Source organism: Saccopteryx leptura, chromosome 3 (assembly GCF_036850995.1).
Source record: "Saccopteryx leptura isolate mSacLep1 chromosome 3, mSacLep1_pri_phased_curated, whole genome shotgun sequence".
Classification (NCBI taxonomy): domain Eukaryota; kingdom Metazoa; phylum Chordata; class Mammalia; order Chiroptera; family Emballonuridae; genus Saccopteryx; species Saccopteryx leptura.
This window is the reverse complement of record NC_089505.1, coordinates 26,202,720-26,221,333: the sequence shown is the minus strand read 5'-3', so window position 1 is coordinate 26,221,333 and position 18,614 is coordinate 26,202,720. Positions and strand designations below refer to the sequence as shown.

The 18,614-nt window shown below is 42.0% G+C and overlaps 1 protein-coding gene across 5 annotated transcripts in view; it reads right to left on the bottom strand.

Moving 5' to 3' along the window:
• The window catches only part of NHSL1 (NHS like 1), a 232,670-nt gene that overhangs the window by 98,083 nt on the left and 115,973 nt on the right, over window positions 1-18,614 (bottom strand). Inside the window, exon 1 of one of the 5 annotated variants that reach the window (XM_066373132.1) lies at window positions 4,632-4,745. The exons of the other annotated variants lie outside the window; for them this stretch is intronic. Coding sequence (XP_066229229.1) covers window positions 4,632-4,647 — 16 coding nt within the window. The 5' untranslated portion in view covers window positions 4,648-4,745. Of the gene's footprint in view, window positions 1-4,631; window positions 4,746-18,614 lie in introns of those variants that run through there. 5 annotated transcript variants of the gene reach the window in all.

The following is an 18,614-nucleotide window of genomic DNA, read 5'->3' as shown; positions in this document are numbered from 1 at the left end:
CCTTGGTAGCTCTAGGTTATTGACTAACAATTATATGCAATTTTTAGACGAAAGGAGGGGGAAAGAATTAGGGAAGCCCCGCAGGACTATGGGGCTACAGCGACCGCTAATTTAAGTAAAACTCCAAATACAAATGTATGACAGTAAAACGTCCAGATCCACATGCATGCAACACTTTCAGGGCCACTCGCATTTTTAATTGTCCATGTCTTTTAAAATGATGCTCACATCAAAGAGTAAATCAGCATAAACCCTGTTCAGAGCTTACTTGGCAGTTTATTACTGGATTTCAGAAGGGTGGGGAACCCGCCAGAGCAAATGGTTGCTTGCTAGCTAACTTGAAAAATGCACTTGTTTCAGCACAGAAATAACAAATCTGTTTCTGATTCCAGACATTATTTTCCAAATGCTGCCAAGAAAAGAATCTAAGGAATTCTTTTGCATACACAACATACACGAGACAACTGGAAAGAGGCCTGTGATCTGCTCCAGGCCAACGAGGAAGGAGAAAGTGGAGTTTTCTGCATGACCTGCCCTCGCGGGAGCAGAAGCACATGCCTGAGATAGTTCTGGGCTGTAATCTCCAACATAACTCTGCTATTATTAGACAACCTAAAGGCTTTCCTAAATCTGTAACTTGTGAGGCAGAAAAGGATGTCGACGGGACCCTACTACCATGCTCAGCATGCAGGCAGCTGGGAGACACCCACTCTACACAATTCACCACTTTTCCAAACCATGAAGCTAGATTTCTAGATCGTGGACGACACCTAAGAGCGAAGCAAGGGCAAGAATCTAGTCCAACACCAAGGCCAGGTTTAAATCTCTGGAGAGAATGCTGGCCAGGTAAAATCCAATATTAAATTCAGAAACCTGAGGTCCCTGATGCTCATAAAACATGTTAAAAATTATTCTTAAGAGCACAAAAGAACTTATGCATTAATCTTGTCATAAAACTCAACTACACGAAGGTATCCCGCTTTACAGTTTTTAAAACCATGTAATGATCAAGCCAATGATTCAAAAGTATGAAATACAGTATGTATCACTTCTGTTTTATTAATAAAAGGGAGACTCAGCAAACGAATCCACTTCAGAGAGAAGGATCATAGGAGAATTCTGAAAGATTGAGTCACCCAACGGACTGAGCTATCTAATACAACTGTTTAAATTTTTGGCTCACACAGAGTTGACTGCAGCAAACTGAGTTCTGTTTTGTTTTTTGTTTTCTGCCTTCTCAGCAGGATAAGAGTTCATGGAGGAAACCGGACCATTGGTAGAAAATAAAAAGGCAAGGTTTTCTTCTTTTGCATGACTGGTCCAAGTGAGTGTATTTTCAACCCTTGTACCTATACATACAAACCTGTCTGAAACATGCACTGCCATAGTTTCAAATGCATCATCAAAGCGGCTGTGCTGGAGTCAATCTTACGGCTTCCCATTAAATGCACCTGCTATCCTGCTGCCTTCAGTCAATGTGATTTTACATATGGTCCATTGTAATGTGGTCAATTGTTCCCTCAAAATCCATATCTACTGGGAACCTGAGAATGTAACTTTATTTGGGAACAGTGCTTGCAAATGTAATCAACTAAAATGAGGTGCTGTACTGGATTAGGGTGGGCCCGAAATCCAATGACTGCGGTCCATGGGACACAGTGAGCTACAGGGAGACACAATGGGAAGAAGGCCACATGAAGACCGAGCCAGAGATGCTGCAGCAAGCCAAGAAACACCTGAGGCCACCAGAAACTGGAAGAACCAGGCAAGTCTCCTCTAAAGACTTCAGGGGGAACACGACCACACCCTGGTTTTGGACTTTGACCTCTAGAACTGTGAGAGAAGAAATTTCTGTCCTGAGCTACTCACTCAAGGGTTATTTGTTACAGCACCTCTAGCGCACTAATACAGACTTCCCTGCTAACCAGTGCCAGGTGGCCCAGGCTTTGCTTAGCCATCTACAAGATTTCTATAGAAAACGAGAGGTCATGTTGAAGAACTTTTATAGCTGTTTGGCATTGTGATATCCCAACAGCACACAATTTTTATGTTTTACAAACTGTCTGTGATGGGTCAGAAATTAAAAGAAGAAAATGTTTTTCACAGTTAGAGATACACTACTAAAATAATTAATATTTACAAAGATGAACTAGTGTGCTGCCATTAAGAAATTTGCATTCTGAATTGTCTCAAAGAAACTGAAATAGGTTCCATGCAGTATTAGTGGTAAAAATATTTTTTTCTAGTTTTTTTAACAAAGCAATCTATGAATGGTATCTAGCACCTGCACCGTAGTTTTGTCGTTAATTGTATTATATGATTAGCCAGAAGCTAACTCCCCAGACCGTGTTGGATCACTGATTACACAGCAAAGGAATAACACACCATGGCTTTGTTAACCACAGGGACCTTGGCAGGACTTGAGAGAACATTTTCCCAGAGACCGGAAGCTCAAACGTTGCTCATACAAAATGACCTTGGGTGGAGTGGGCGTATGGGAGCCACTTCAATGGCAATAGTAGACAGTGATAGTAACTATATGAGCTGCTACACTGACAAGAATGACAAAGGTGACATCTCTCTTACAAGGAGGCATTTTTTTTCTAGCACCAAATTAACCAAATGACTTCATAAAAAAATAGTCTAAATGGAGAAAAGTCTTAATCAATGTGAAAGGCTATCTGGTATGAATGTTTTCTTTTAACAAAGTAAAAGAAATTCACAGGAATATGATTTAACCCGAAAGAAGGGCAACTACTATATGTCTCCTTTAAAGTCAATGCAGACCCTAACCACGGACTCCATAGCCTTGGAGCCCCAGCTCGGCACAGGCACAGACCAGTTCAGGAAACCTCTGAAAACGTCTCCAGCGGAGGAGAACACAAACACAGAACATACAGCATCGTCACGAGCAGCCCTTCCTATTCCTGTGTTGAAGCCCATTCACCATTACTTTATCATGGGGTTGCCTCATATGTAGCACAGAGGGCAACCTAAAAATCATTACTGTCAATCAGGAGGCTGCAAGTCACAGGAAGAGAGCAAAATGTCAACTGTTTGTCCTGGCTGCTGGGAGATCAGAAGTGGGCTCTAAAAGGGATTGTGTTTTCCTGATTAAAACACACACTGCAGCATAAACATACTCAGTTGTCATCACATGCCATTCACTTGACTTTCTAACATGTCCTAAGTTACCACGGAAACTAAGAGTCCATGAAATTGATAGATTCTTTAATAAAGTGAAATTGCTGTTATGGGAATGGGTGGAGACAAATATGTTGAAGCTGCAAAAGTCATACCCTGCAACAACTCCCCACCTGCATTCAATTAAAAATCCGAAACCTTAAGCTATCATTAGGTCATAATGATTTCAACTATACTGCGGAGATTACACTAGGTCAGCACACGCCCTCATCCAATAATACTGAATGTTGGCTCTTCATAATTACATAGTTTTGGGAAAAAACAACTTTTTTTAAGGAACAGCATCATGAGAACTCATAACCCAGTTCATCTAACATTTTTCAGAAATATTCAAATTTATTTCATCCTTATGAGCTTCCTAGAAATCCACTGCATATAGATAATCTCTATAGTATAAATTAATCGAATCCTTAAGGAGAGAAGGATTTGTTCTTACCCCCTCAGTTTTATCAAATTTGTACCAACTGTATAAACAAATATCCCAAGCTCGGTTTAATATGAAAAGACTTGAGTGGTTTTTAAGGTGTCAAATTAGGGTTAAAACTGTAAGGGTTAAGGCTAGAGAACCCATGTCTATTACTAGTTAATGGACGGAAGACAAGGAAGCAATCAACAAAGAAAGCCAGGACCACTTTATTTCCAAAAATTGAAAAGCTGTCAAGAATTTCACATCAACAGAATGACATACACTGAAAGAAATGAAGAAAATAATCTATTCCAGTTCCACGGAAATTCATTGTAACTCCCCCACTCCAGCAATCTCATAGACAAACACACTCTCAAATGCCTAAATTAATTACATTATGACAAGAGTCGGAAGAAAAACAGAGTTGAAGAAACAATAATTGCCTAAGAAGAGAAAATACTCCCCAACGAATCAGGAAATCACTCTATGGACTCATATATTCACCATCTGACAGTACTTGAGAAGTACTATAATCCACACACAGCTCGAACAAGAGTGTGTCTGCAGCAAAATTCATTTCACCCCTGAACTGGCACATTAAAGGTGACAGCAACAGAACTGTTCCCCCTTTCTAGTCATTCTGATCCTTCCCACGGTCAACTCATCCCACAGAAACGTCTCTAACAGGACTGAGGTTACAACTGTAAACTACTCCTACTTTTATTAAGTGTTCATTAATTCTAAACTCTTAACTACCTTTGTTGATGACAAAACACGCAAAAAACACATCCGAAGGGAGAGCTATCCATTCTGTCTAAAAGAAAATTCCATCTCCCCAACAGGAGGTCTTTCTTCCTGTTTGCAACCAAAGAACAACAATGACTTTTTCACTTTCATACTTAACAAAACTCCCTCAAACTTTGATTTTAATAGAACTAGCCATGTGATTTAGACTCTGATGTTAAGTGACCATTTTTCGAACTACAACCTCACCACCCAGACAGTCCCCAAGCCCCCTCACCTTTCAGGCAGAACATCCTGCAGCAGTCCCATGGAGGGGCCGGTGCTCCGCAGCCCCACGCAGCCCCACGCAGCCTGCAGTGCTAGGCACAGCTGTCTCCCAGCCCACCTCCCCGGCTCTCACTGCCAGAGCGCGGGGCAGCCGGCCAGCGCCTGCGATTACAGGAAGCCACTGCCCAATCCCCAGCCCTCTGGGCTGAGCTGCTGACACCTCCCTATCTCTCACGCCTTGTTTCACACCACAGAATCAGCCAGGATCATCTTGGAAAGTGAGGGGAGCAGGGGTGAGCAGTCACGGTTCATCTAGTCCAGTGGAGAACAGTGCAAGGGCAAGTCCATTTGTCTATCAGCATTTTCCACTGCAGCAGATGGAGCAGCCCTTGTGATCAACAACACAAAAAAGAAATCACTGGATTCAGTTTCACTGTTTGCTATTAATTAAATATGACTATTCTTTGACTTCATTATCCCTTTGCTACTCACACACTTTTTTTTTCTGATATGGGACAACCCATATACTGGTACATAATTAGCAATAAATATTTGAATATGAAACTCTGCACACAGCTGTCTGGGTCTCTATAAATGGGTAAATGCATGTGAAGAGCCCCTAACAGTGCTGGACACATAGTAAGCACTCTGGAAGGGTTGCCTCGCGTTAGTCTTATTACCACTACTGTTACTAAACTTGAGCGTTAGGATAAAAATGTGAAGCATGTTACGCTTCTATGGCACTGCCATTTTTCGGATGAGGAAACAAAAATAAATGCCCTTGCGTTGGCATAAGAGTATAAATTTCCAACTCTACTGCAGCCATGGTCAGATCATGACATTTCCCCTTCTCCACTGGAAAGCTAAATTCACTCGGACGAGTTAAGGTCTGCTTTACTTACAAACTCTTTAACCAAGTTAAAAAGCAAAGGAAGGAAATTTTCCCCCCAGATCTGAAGAGAAGTGGTCTGTGAATGTGGCTCGGGAGCACCCTGCTCAGTGCAGCCCGACAGTGAGGGCCCGCAACCTCAGCTCTGCAGTCTCCTGGTCACAGGAAGTGGCCATTGTTCCCAGGCCCGTTGCTGTGTGCAGGTCTTCCCTTTGACTCCACAGGATGCAGGAAACTGACTCACAGAACCCATCTATCTGTCTGTCTGTGTCCTGGGTTGCAGGCTGCAGCCCTTGCTGTATACTGTCTAGTATCACGGGTTTCAGCACACCTCCCCGTATCCCCAGCAGTGCCCAGTTAGTAAGTGTCCTACCACGAAGAAGTCATTGTCCTCGTTGTCATAACACAAAGAAATATCAGAGGCCCCTAGCCAGAAGCTCACTGGGATGAAGAAAAACCCGCCTGGGGAATGACAAACAGTGATATTAGCTCTTACAACAGAGCTGGAAGAAAGTTAACTCATCTCATTTCGTAGACTGGTTCAGAGATGAGGCGAATTGCCCAATTAACGGGTGCCTGCAACAAGATCAAAGCCAAAAACTACTTGACTCGGCCTTTTCCATCGCACCACATGACCCTCCCACGGATGGCTGGAGTCATACCTTATCCTTTCCTGTCCTGGGTGGTCTTCATGCAATGTATGAATTGCAAAGGTTTTCCTGAAAGTATTCTTATGGGTTAGATACAACTTACAAAATTGCACACAGAGAGAAAAACTCAACAACTTCGAGAGCTAGGACTTCTGAACATAGGTTAATAGTCCACAGGGTTTGGGTGTTTGTATGCTTTAATAAGAAGTCCATGAATACTCACAGTTAAATCTTTTCATATAGAGACAACTCTGTACGCTGCAAAAAAGGTTGAGTTGGAAAGTAAAGAGAACGTGACTGCAGCTGCATCTGTAGCGTTATCTAGCTGGTCTCCCGAGCGGTTCATGACCTATAAACATGGGGACTGAATGTGATGGCTAAATTAACTCTAAGATTCTAGCCTTCTCACCTACTCCATTCATTTTTTACTTTGATATGTTTAGATATGTATATTAATATAACATACAAGCAATTTATTAGGTGTGTTATATCAAGAAAAAAGACAATCCTTGCCTTTTCACAGTTTAGTGCAAGAGGTAGGTGGGTGAATCACAACTGTAATACAACGTGATAACATACAATAGAATACACAAAATTAAGAATGATCAACGACGACAGCTTCTTGCTTATTACCAGATAATTAAGCTGCTCTTTCTAACCAGGTGAAAACATCTTTAATGTAATGTTAATAGATTAAATGGCACCCCCAAATTCCCGTCTACCCAGAATCGCAGGATATGATCTCATTTGGCAATAGGGTCTTTAATGCAGAGGTGCTTAAAATAAGGACCAGGCTGAGATGGTAACGGATTAGGGTAATGTTGAGGGAAGTAAGGGTGTCCTTGTAAGAGAAAAGGACACACACAGACACAGAGAAGGTCCTGTGAAGATGGAAGAAAGATGGCAGTTATGCGACCCCAAGGCAAGGAACACCTGGAGCCAACAGAAGCGGGAAGGGGCCAGAAGGGTTCTCCCCTGCGGTGCGGCCTGCCACACCCTGATTCCAGCCTCTGGCCTCCAGCTCTGGGAGACAGCACACTGCTGTGGTTTCAGGCCACCCCATTTGTGGGGTCTGTCACAGCAGCTCCAGGAAACTAACACACTTAGCAAGGGAAAATTACAGGAGGGGTGGGAGTATGGGTTTTTTTCCTTTTTAAACCAACTTCAATTCATAATTACATGAGCTTAAAACTTGTTTTTTCCATACTGCTGTACTTACTGCGGCTAAATTCTTATGAAAAACAAAACAAAACAAAACTTCCTCTAACACGCATAAACAGCACAAATACCACCTATTCACTTAATGAAATTATGGGTGCCACCATCTGAAAAGTTCACAGCATTTAACTTGAGCAATGGAAACAGAACAGGCTTTTACTAATATCAAATATAAGATTATTTTTTTACAATCCCTCATTTTCACTATCAAGTGTGAATATGCTTAAGAAATAACACATAAAAATGTACACTATAACAATTTTTTTCAAACTAGAAAAAAAAGTATCCATTAAAATTACTATTTGCTAACACTGATCATTGCTACTGAGTTTGAAAAATAAGTAACTAGGAAGACTGGACCCGGGCCAGGATGACCAACACTCACAGAATTTACAGCCCTATGGACACAGACAAAGGACTTTGCCAAACATGACCTTAGAAGAGCAATCACTTTTTGTAATCCTCCCTTGTAGGATTACATCTAGCATCATGTAAAAATTTAACATTATTATTATATTATTATTTCAGCCAGAGTGGTAGGCATATAAACAGCCAAAACTTTTTATTTATGGCCTCCAAACCACTCCAGTGCTATGAAATTTATGTGCTAAAGAAAAATTTTTAATTTCAATAAAATAGTGGGAATATGGATAAATTTGAATTAATTTGCATAATGCATAGAATTAATGAGTCTCGAGTTTTTCAGAAGTCTACTCTGTTCATGGCAAAACACAAAACAAAATTACACAACACAAGAAAAACAGGCAGACCATTATTTCTCCCCAGGCATCCTGACTCTTAACTGAATAGTCAGGCGAAGATGCAAAGCCTGTTCTCCATCCTCATGCAAGAATATGTTTCCCATTAACTAGAAAAGTATTCCACCAGGCAAAGCCTGCTTTCATATATCTGGGTTTGCCTCTCGGTGCTTTAAAAGTCAAAGGAGACTGAAGACATAGTCCCAATCACCACTTTTCATTTTCCCTTCGACTGCAGGAGGCTGAAGGTGCTGAAGTCTCCCAATATTTTTAAGATTAGAAGGACCAGGTGAAGCCAGTTCCCTGGAAAAGCAGCCACTCTGGTGGCCAAGGCTGAATGGCACCCGTGACTTTCATACCGGACACCATCTGACCATCTTATCAAACTGTTAGAATACCTCAGTTTTCTAAACTGTCCTAGAATACTTCAGTTTATACCAATATTCTGGATTTCTCAGCAAACAGAGTAGCTGGGTTTTCCTATGTATATCTTTTACTACTGCACAGAAAGGAAAATCATTTTTAGCATTGTAACTTGGCACTGGTTAATTACCCGTTTTCCCTGGCTCCTTTAACACTGGTCTTGGTTCTAGTGCCCCCACCTGGCCACCTCTGTGGGCAGCACTAGCTCATGAAAGGAAAAGCTGGAACCCAGGTCTTTATTCTAGACTAGCGCTCTTCCACCTTTTCCATCTTGTGGCACACATGCACTAGTCATTAAAATTCTGCAGGACACCAAAAACAACTGTTTTTAACTGATCTGACCAAAATAATAAGTATAATTTTGATTTATTCACACCAGATGGCTATTGTTGTGTTAGCTGTTGTCATTTTTTTTTTTTTAAATTGGCAATCTCAGGGCAAGGAGGTCAGTGCCCCTGACTAAATGGTCAGGTGTTGTATGTTTTAAAAACTCTTGTGGCACACGAGTTGAAAAACCACTGTTCTAGACACTTCCTCCTGCCATCCCCTGACCCTGTATCCTGTTTGATTTTTCTGTACTCTGAAACCACGGGCAGCCCTCATCCTCTTTACGGTCACTTTTCTCTTTGGAGCTATCTGAATCTTGGCTTGTGAAAGGGGCAGGTTATTTCGTTCTGGACACAAACCAACCTCAGAGCCCCAAGGCACCCAGCAGATACTTCACTGGGGTTCTTCAACGGCTTCTGGCCTCGGGTACCCTCATTCAAGTCACTGTATTTCCTCCCAGAACTATGGGAGTTCTACTTTAGCCATTTTAGAGTAGGCTCTCCTGAGACCGTTCTTATGGTTCCTTACATTTTATTCTCCTCACATCCAAGTCTGGACTTTTTAACATCACCACAAGAAAGCAGTCCTCATTGGCCTCTTATCATCAAATCATCCTTAATCTCATCAATGGCACCCTAGTTCTCCCAAAACCTAAATGACTGGATTAAAATAAAAACAAAAAGCCTTTGAGCCTGACCAGGCGGTGGCGCAGTGGATAGAGCATTGGACTGGGATGCAGAGGACCCAGGTTCGAGACCCTGAGGTTGCCAGCTTGAACGTGGGCTCATCTGGTTTGAGCAAAAGCTCACTAGCTTGGACCCAAGGTCACTGGCTCGAGCAAGAGGTTACTCGGTCTGCTGAAGGCCCGTGGTCAAGGCACATATGAAAAAGCAATCAATGAACTAAGGTGTCACAACGCGCAACGAAAAACTAATGATTGATGCGTCTCATCTCTCCGTTCCTGTCTGTCCCTGCCTGTCTATCCCTCTCTCTGACTCTGTTAAAAAAAAAAAAAAAAAAAAAGAAAAGAGAAAAAAGCCTTTGAGACCCTCTGGCTCTGTTTTTCCAGGAAATGTAATGAGTTTCCAAGTTGACTTGAGCTCTTAGCTTAGATGAAATCAGACTCTGCTGATCCCTCTTGGACAGGCCGAGTCGCCTTGCCTCCACTGCTGTCCTCTGGGCTCTATAACTCCATTCACTTGCTTAGGAGCCCAGTCCACCGGATAAGCAACAGCAGCGAGAAGGGGTCTTTACTGTGCAACCTTGCTCTCCATTCATCCCACCCTGACATAGCTTCAAAAGGTAGAGCCTATGGCTGAAAGCCTTCTTTCAGCTACAATAGTCCTTTATACCTCTGTAGTAGTTAATTCTTTCTTTCCAAGGCTGACCTCTTAATCCACCTTTGTACAGTATATTCTGCATCTGAGCTCCAACTGCTCCATTCTTTCCCTTAAGAAAAAAAAAAATCATGTTTCCAACTTATGTAAAAAATACAAGGTCAGGATAAATCCCAAAGTCCCCATTGAGCAATAAAGGCCCTTCTGGACTTGGACTCAGTCCTTTTCCCAACATTTTCTGGCCGTATCTCCCGTTAAGCGGCCCCTCACAGGCTCTGTGCCATATTCCACATGGTCTCGTACCTCCACTGTCCTCGATCAGGCTAGTCTCTCCTGTGTCTGGAACGCAGCCCCCACCCCACAGCCTGGGTATTCTTTTTCTCCCCAACTGCTCTTAAACCTCCTCTGACCATGCTCCTCTCCCCCAGCAGAAACCGACCTCTCCTAGTACTATGTCACCCTGGTACTTTATTTACACCGCTGTTAGTGTCACAATTCCGTCTGCCCACCTAAAATGAGAATTCCGCAAAGCAAAGCAGGGCCTTGCTCATTCACACTTAACCTCCAATGCCCTGTGGGGTACCTGGAACATAACAGAGCAGTGATTTCAACTGGTTCCGCTAGAGGAAAGAAAGAAAACGAAAGAGAGGGAGAGAGAGAAAGAGGAGGGAGAAACAGAATGCCCTCAACTCATAGTAGTTGCTTCCTGTATGTGTCTTGACCGGGCAAGCCCAGGATTTCGAGCTAGTGACCTCAGTGTTCCAGGTCAGTGTTTTGTCCACTGTGTCACCACAAGTCAGGTGTCCACAAGAGTTTTTAAAACATGTGATACCTGACTATTTAGTGAGTGGCGCTGATTTCTTTTCCCTTAGATTGGCAAATAAAAAAATGACAATAGCCAACACAATAGTAGCCATCTGGTATCAATGAAACAAAATTATACCTATTTTTTTTTTTTTGGACAGATCAGCAAACATATTTTTTGGTGTGTCACAGAATTTTAATAATTAGTTTATGTGCTTGAGATGAAAAAGGTTGAAAATCACTGCAACAGATGATCAATGTTCTTAGCATAAACCAGAGTTATCAGTTTAATACCTCATCCAAAAGCAAATAGTTAAAAGAATATGTATAAAACCGGGATAAGATAGCTACCCATCAGCATAAGGATTCCTATGAAGTCATACAAATATTTAACATATTCCTTAAAATTAAATAAATAGATATCATTTCTTTCCTACATAAAACTGTACTGAAACTCATTAAATAATAGTTACTGATCATAAATAGTTCAACTTCTCGTGGAATGCTTATAAATCACAATTTCTTTAAAGATTAATAGATTATCACAATATATACAAATATTGAATCATTATGCTGTATATCTGAAACTAATGCAATGTTATGTCAATTATTTCTCAATAAAAAATGCATTATTAAAAGAATTAATAGTCTACAGAGGCCTCATGCTCAAACCCACAAACACCAGACACCTTTCTTTCTCAAGGCAAGTTTGCCAGAGTGAATTCACGAAGCTGTTTCCGCTCCCATTCAGCCTAAATGAAAAGTTTGAAGGATGATGGAAATGGGGAGGAAAAAGAATTTTTCTGGAAATTCCCATATAAGAATGTTCAAGCCAGTGTGGCCAACTGGAGGAAGGATACCAAAGATGTCATAATGACCCCCCAAACTCGCTAGTGTTTTTATTTTTGTCTTATAGTACCACTAGGTCTAAATTTAATTCTCTTAAAGCTCCGCCATTGTCTGTAGGCTAATATATTTTGGAGAGTCTAGGTTATAGCACACAACAAAACTTCATTTCAATTAGTATTTTAACAACACTGTTTTCCAATCCTTGGAGTGATATATATGTACACTTATTTAGGTCTTGTATAATTTCCCTTTGTAATAATCTTGTATTTGCCACATTATTCATTAAATTTATTTCTAAGTTTGTATTTTGTTGTTTTGTTGTTGTTGTTGTTTTTTTGCTGAAGGGAGCTATTCTCCAAATTTAATTTTCTAATTATTTGTTGTTAGTACAGAGAAATAAAATTTTATTTATTTATTTTTTTTGCGAGAGGAGAGAGATAGGAAGGGAGAGAGATGAGAAACATCCACTCATAGTTGCATCACTTTAGTTGTTCATTGACTGTTTCTCATACGTGCCTTGATAGGGTGGGGGAAGAAGGGGAGAGGCTCCAGCTGAGCCAGAGACGCCTTCCTCAAGCCAGTGATCTTAGGCTTCAAACCAGTGACCTTCGGGCTCAAGCCAGCGACCATGGGGTCATGTCGATGATTCCACATTCATGTCAGTGACCCTGGGCTCAAGCCTGTGACCTCGGTGTTTCAAACCTGGGTCTTCAGCATCCTAGGTTGATACTCTATCCACTGGACCACTACCAGTCAGACATAGAACTGATTTTTGTATACTGATCTCATATTTTGTACCCCTGCAATGTTCACTTATTAGTCTAGTAGCTTTTGGGGGAAATTACGTAAAATTTTCAATATGTACCACCATGTTGTCTGTAGATAAAGACAGTTTTACATCTAAAATAAAATAAAAATAATCCTCATACCCTTTCATGCTGTATATTTCATCAATGTGCTCCTTTGAGGAACTGACTCCTAAAATACCAAATCAATGGCAAGCCCCTCCCCAACAAAAAACAACTAACCTAAAATAAAGAGGTCATTTGTATCATTTTCTCCTAAACATCTGAGTCATCTAAGGAAGTTAAAACAATAACTAACCTTCAACTCCAGAAACAGGTGCAACTAACTCTTCCACTCTCAAAATCCTCATTCTAAACCATTCTCAAGAGAAGTCAGTGTACAGATAAGCACTACTCAAGATCAGGAACCAGCCCGCCAGGAGGAACACAAGCTCTACCATAACCAGAGAGAGTAACTGAGCTATAATTACTTTGACTCATCAGGCAAAAAGATAAAAGTGAAAAGGAAGACATAAAGTGCCCAGGCTCCTGTTAATTTCTTATTTTTGTAATAATTAACTTAAGTAAGCTAAAGTTTTTAAAAATACCTTATTTATTTTTAAGCCAACTCTCTATTTTTAAAAACACAAAGCTCTGTAAAGAACTAGAGGAATTTCCATTAAAAGGTAGTTTTAGCTCTGAAATTGCCCCATTCTCCAACTTTTGACCCACTTAAACCTTGGTGACAACGCTTAACGGAAGGAGCTGATCATTTCCCTTTCAACTGCCAAGTCTTCTCTGAGCAGCAGGCGCTGTGCAACTTCAGGAATCGCGAGTTATTTCAGGACCCAGAGGACTTACAACAATAATGGTTGGAGGAAACCACAGCATTTGGGCTCATTCAGTCTTCTCCCCCTGTTCTTAGGAGGTTAAAAATAAGCAAGAAAATGATTCTTCAATTTGGCCGACCAATTTCAGGGACGAGTCTTGCCACGGTGCATGATAATCACAGAGCTGCAAGGTCCACAGAGGAAAGAATTTTCCATAGAAACAGCTCTTTTCTGACCCTCCTCTTTGATGGCCACACAGAGCTGAGCCTTTTCTTTTTTGTTTTTATTTTAACTCTTCCTCTCTTCTACCTTTCTTCCTTATCCCCCTCCCTCTCTCTCTCTCTGACACACACACACACACACACTTGGTTAACATCAGTCAAGTTCTAACAGAAATCTACAATTCTGTCGATGTCAATGGTAATGGCAGGCATTTTTGTTCAATTTTTGTTTAACGCATCTCTGCAAATAAATTCAGCCATTTAATGATAATAAATCTACAGCCTCTCAAAAGGAAGGAAAAGCTACACGTCAAAAACAGAATACTAAGTTTCCAGTCTAAAACCGCACCTACTTCCTGGGAGGCAGGTGTGCTTCTGACAGCTCCACAGAGTTACCCCGCTGTCTCTGAGGACCGCAGTTGGTACAAAAGAAATGCTGCAGCCCCGGGCCCTTGGGGTTTTGTTTGTTTTGGAGGGTTTTGTTTTTTCTCCTTCACTTCTTTGAAAGCAGAATGAATTTCGCTTTTGTGAGCAGAATCAAAGAGACACCAGAGAGCCTGTTTCCAGGGCTGATGCCCCTTTTTGCCTCAACTCTCATTAGTTAGCTGCCTGTCTCCGGCACGGTCTATTTGGAAAACTTCTGTGTGGTACAGGGCGAGTGAAACGCTTTCCAAACCTGCTCTGAAAGGTCAGCAAAGGAATCTGTCACCTGACCTTCACAGGGCAGTCAGGAATGTCAAAACTCAGGAAACAAATAGAAAGGGACACAGTCTCAACACCAGTGGAGAGAGGACACGGGAATGTAAGGGCACAGCCGAACTGGGCCACTGTCGGCCGTGAGGTCCTTGGGAAGCTAACACACCTCTGGGGTCCCCGCTCCTCAGGACGTCAGACGGGCTATCTCTGAGGTTCCCTGCAGCCCCGACAAGCTAGCCTCGTTCTGTTAAGGCAAGTCTGCTTGGATCCCGTTATATCAATAGCTCCAATTTAGGGATCACCTCCAAATATTTACTCAAATGCTCTCAAATGGCACCAAGGGACAAAAAAACTACATGGTCACTGCTTCCACAGCTCTGCCTCCAGATAACTGCTGAAGTCGGTTTCTCTCATTAGGTACACACAAAACAGAATTCTTTGAAATTTTGCTTCCTCTGGAAAGAAAGACATCTTTACAACTGTTATCATCTCTGAGAGGTTTACATCTAAAACAGAGTAAACATTGGGTATCAATAGCTTTTGCAATCAGGAGTGAGGATCTTTTATCAATTCCCTCATGTTTGCAGAAGGAGAGAAAGGGTCACTGTGGTTTTTTGAAATTGTTGCTTTTCTCTGAGCCTCATTTCTTGAGTCACAGAATAATATTGTTTTTAAGTCTTCACTTTCAACTCGTTCACATTGCATCCAAACATTTTTTGCGGCTCTCCTATGTGTAAATCATTCATTGAGCAACTACTGTAGGCCCAGAATACAAAAATGGGGGCTGTAACATTTCAACACAGACTATAAAAGTTCACGTTGTTTCTGAGTACTGGGATATAGTGGTTTATCAAGAAATTCACAAAAAGGGCAGAGTCTAATCAGTATCTTCAGCCACATTTTATATAATCTCCACTGGTGTCAATGAAGATCCAAACTTATTTCAAGTGTTTGGCTAAAAATATTTAGTAAAGTAGAACTGGTTTTGGCTAATATGAATTATACATAGAAATATGTCGTCTTCACAATGTTTTGACTTTTCCATAAGCACAAAACGTGAAGAAAAGCTATGAAATTGAAGATACAAGAAAGCCATTTCACCCATATGAAATACAAGAAAATGTATTTGGTGTCCAAATACCAGATGGAGAGAAGAGAAGGGAGGAGGAAGAGAGAGAGTGAGAACTTAACAAGATATTAGAGAGAGTGGTTGGTTAATGGTGAAACCAAAGCTTAACAGCTGCACTTGCTTATTAAGTAAAACAACACAGTAATCCTACTTGAAAACTCAAGAGTGTCACAGAAGTGTTTGAGTTTGAGTTAACATTTACAAAAAGGACTGGATGCCCAAATATAGTAACAATTACACAATATTAATGCAAACATGTCCTTTGTTCAACTATACTAAATAAGAAAAGCCAACAAAAGATAAACACGTAGAAAAGCATATTTATACAGTATAGTAACATCCTCGTTATTGAGAGATCACTTTTCTGACAAACGTAACCACTCAAAATATGGCCAAGGAGTCAAAACGGCCTCTGGCCAGATAGCACCATTCACAGGGTTGTGGCTCAGGAGCGCATTATACTCCTCTGGTCAATACTGCTGTAATAAATTGGATTGCCCAAAGCCTCCACACAAGGTAACAAATGAGAAACACCAACCCAGAGGGTGGTGGAGACACAAGAGGCAGGCATGGCTACATGGATGAAGAGAGAAAGCTCCCAGCCTAAGGCCTGAGTGGAATGAGACACACGCAGTGGAGACCCACTTCACCCCGAAACAAAGATCCTTGCAAACCTCAATAGCCACCAAGGTGTCACCAGGTTATTACAAGGTTCAAGCACTATTCATGGTGACCCCGAGGCATCAAAACAAGGTTTAACTGCGCTCTGGGGCTTGAGCAGAGAGGCCCCACAGTGTCATACAAAAAGTGTGAGACTAGGCCACAAAAAGTGGACTTAAATCCTACCTATGCCGTTACTATCTCTATGGCCTCAGGCAAACCATGTCACCATTCAGAGTCTGCTTCCTTACCACGAAGGAGGGTGAGGCCACCTGTCCCGCCCTCCTCACAGGACTGTCACCATGAAATGAGACCACGCATGTGTGACTGCTGGGAAAACCAAGACCTGCAAACAAGCCTCTAGCTGCAGAGCATAGTTTAGAAAGGTTTGGTTTTTTTTATAAAAAAATTTTTGAAATTGTTTTAAATTCTGAAAGATGCATGAGGCAAGCTTCTGTTATATGGAAATGCAAATAAATAAAAGGTATCTTCCTCTGACATTTAAATAAGCTAATATGTAGTCCGTATGATCACAATTTAGAAAATCATCTCTATCCAATCATCACTTCTTTACAACAACTTTGTTGCAAAGAAAACGCAGCTTTTCTTCCAGTTCAGATAGGATCTCTGATACATACAGGCTCGAATCCAACAATTTGAAAGTAAACTTAAAAGCACTGAACTTCTCCACTAACATTTCCCCGATAGGGGATGGGCAGTAGGTCAGTGTTGACAAAGAAATCTCCAGAATACGGTAGAAATTTGACAGACATTGCTATTCACAAGCTTTCCCTGGGGTGAGTTAGCAGGTGCGAGTAGTCCTCCAAGAGCATTAGCCGGGCTCAGAGTGCCGCGCTGCAGCAGGGAACGAGGTGCAGGCCAGACCCCGCTCCGTGCTGCCTGCTCATTTCCCAGCAGCTCCCTTCCTCCAGCGACAGAGTCCCAGGCCAGGAGCGCAGCGGGAAACCCAGACGAGGCCTGACATGGTGAACAAAAGCTTAGGCATTCATTCTCAAACCAGATGCTTTTCTTTTCTTGCTTTTTTTCTTTTTTTAAGAGAGAGAGAGAGAGGGAAAGGAAGAAGAGAGATGAGAAGAATCAAGTCATAGTTGTGGCACCTTAAGTTTTTCCGTCATTGCTTCTCATATATGCCTTGGCCAGGGGAGGGGCTTGCTCAAACCAGTGACCTTGGGCTCAAGCCAGCAACCACAGGATCCTGTCAATGATCCCACGCTCAAGCTGGTGACCCCATGCTTAAGCTGGCAACCCCTCACTCAAGCTAGTGAGCCTGTGCTCAAGCTGGCGACCTCGAGTTTTGAACCTGGGACCTCAACGTCCCAGGTCGACGGTCTATCCACTGCGCCACCAGCAGTCAGGCTAGACCAGATGATTTTCTGAGATACACTAGTAATCTGCATTGCATCTCAAGATTCTTCTGGTGTGTGAGGTCTTTCTACAACACAGACTGACAGGGGACAAGCCACAAAACGCCATCAGTTTCTAACTTCTAAACACTGTGCAGCAGCCACCTGCTCTTCAGCACAGCAAAACCTAACAAAAGAAATGAAGTCTACACATAGCACCATTTTGCCAACCAAAGGCTGTGTGACCTATAAAACCACTGTTGTAGGTCAGGACCGACATTTTCTGTCTAATAAAATAAAACAGGAGAAAATTGAGCATATCACACATAGACATGCAGTAAAGGTATTTTCACAGAGCTTCTGTTTCATTTTATATGTAGCAGGTCCTCGGAATAACTTCATTCATGTCATTTTGTTATTACGTAGATGAGAAGGAAAAAAGCAATCAGTTCCCGGCCACGGCCACTGTCTGTGCGAAGTCTGCGTGTTCTCCCCTGTCCTCCCCGGGTCTGCGTGCGTTTCCTCAGGTGCTCCAGCTTCCTCCCACGCCCCGACGCTGTGCAGTGAGGGGCACTGGGGCGTCTCCATTATCCCAGCTGAGTGAGTGGGGGTGAGCGCGCCCTCTGATGGAAGGGCGTCCTGACCAGTGTGGGTACCCGCCTTGCTCCCTGAGCTGCTGGCACTGGCTCCAGCCACCAGGACGCTGGCTTGGAATCGGTGGGGCTGGCAAATCATTCTCTTCCTTGTGTTTATCCATATCTCTTCGATGTATGTAGAGCTCACATTTATTTCAATGTTTAATATTAGAAGAGTTTGGGGTCTGTATTTAGAAGCGTAGTGCTGTATTTTCGTGACTAGAAATATGCCGTTGGTAAATTAACTCCTGTTTATATCAATTAGCATATGGTAAAACTAGTTTCCTTATATGGGGGGTCCTCAGGTTACAACAATCTCAACATACGAAATGTTCGGAGTTTACAGCGCTCACTCTCATAAAAACTTTAAAAACTTGAGATGTGAGTGTTTTGGCTTACACCATTAACTTCGTATGTA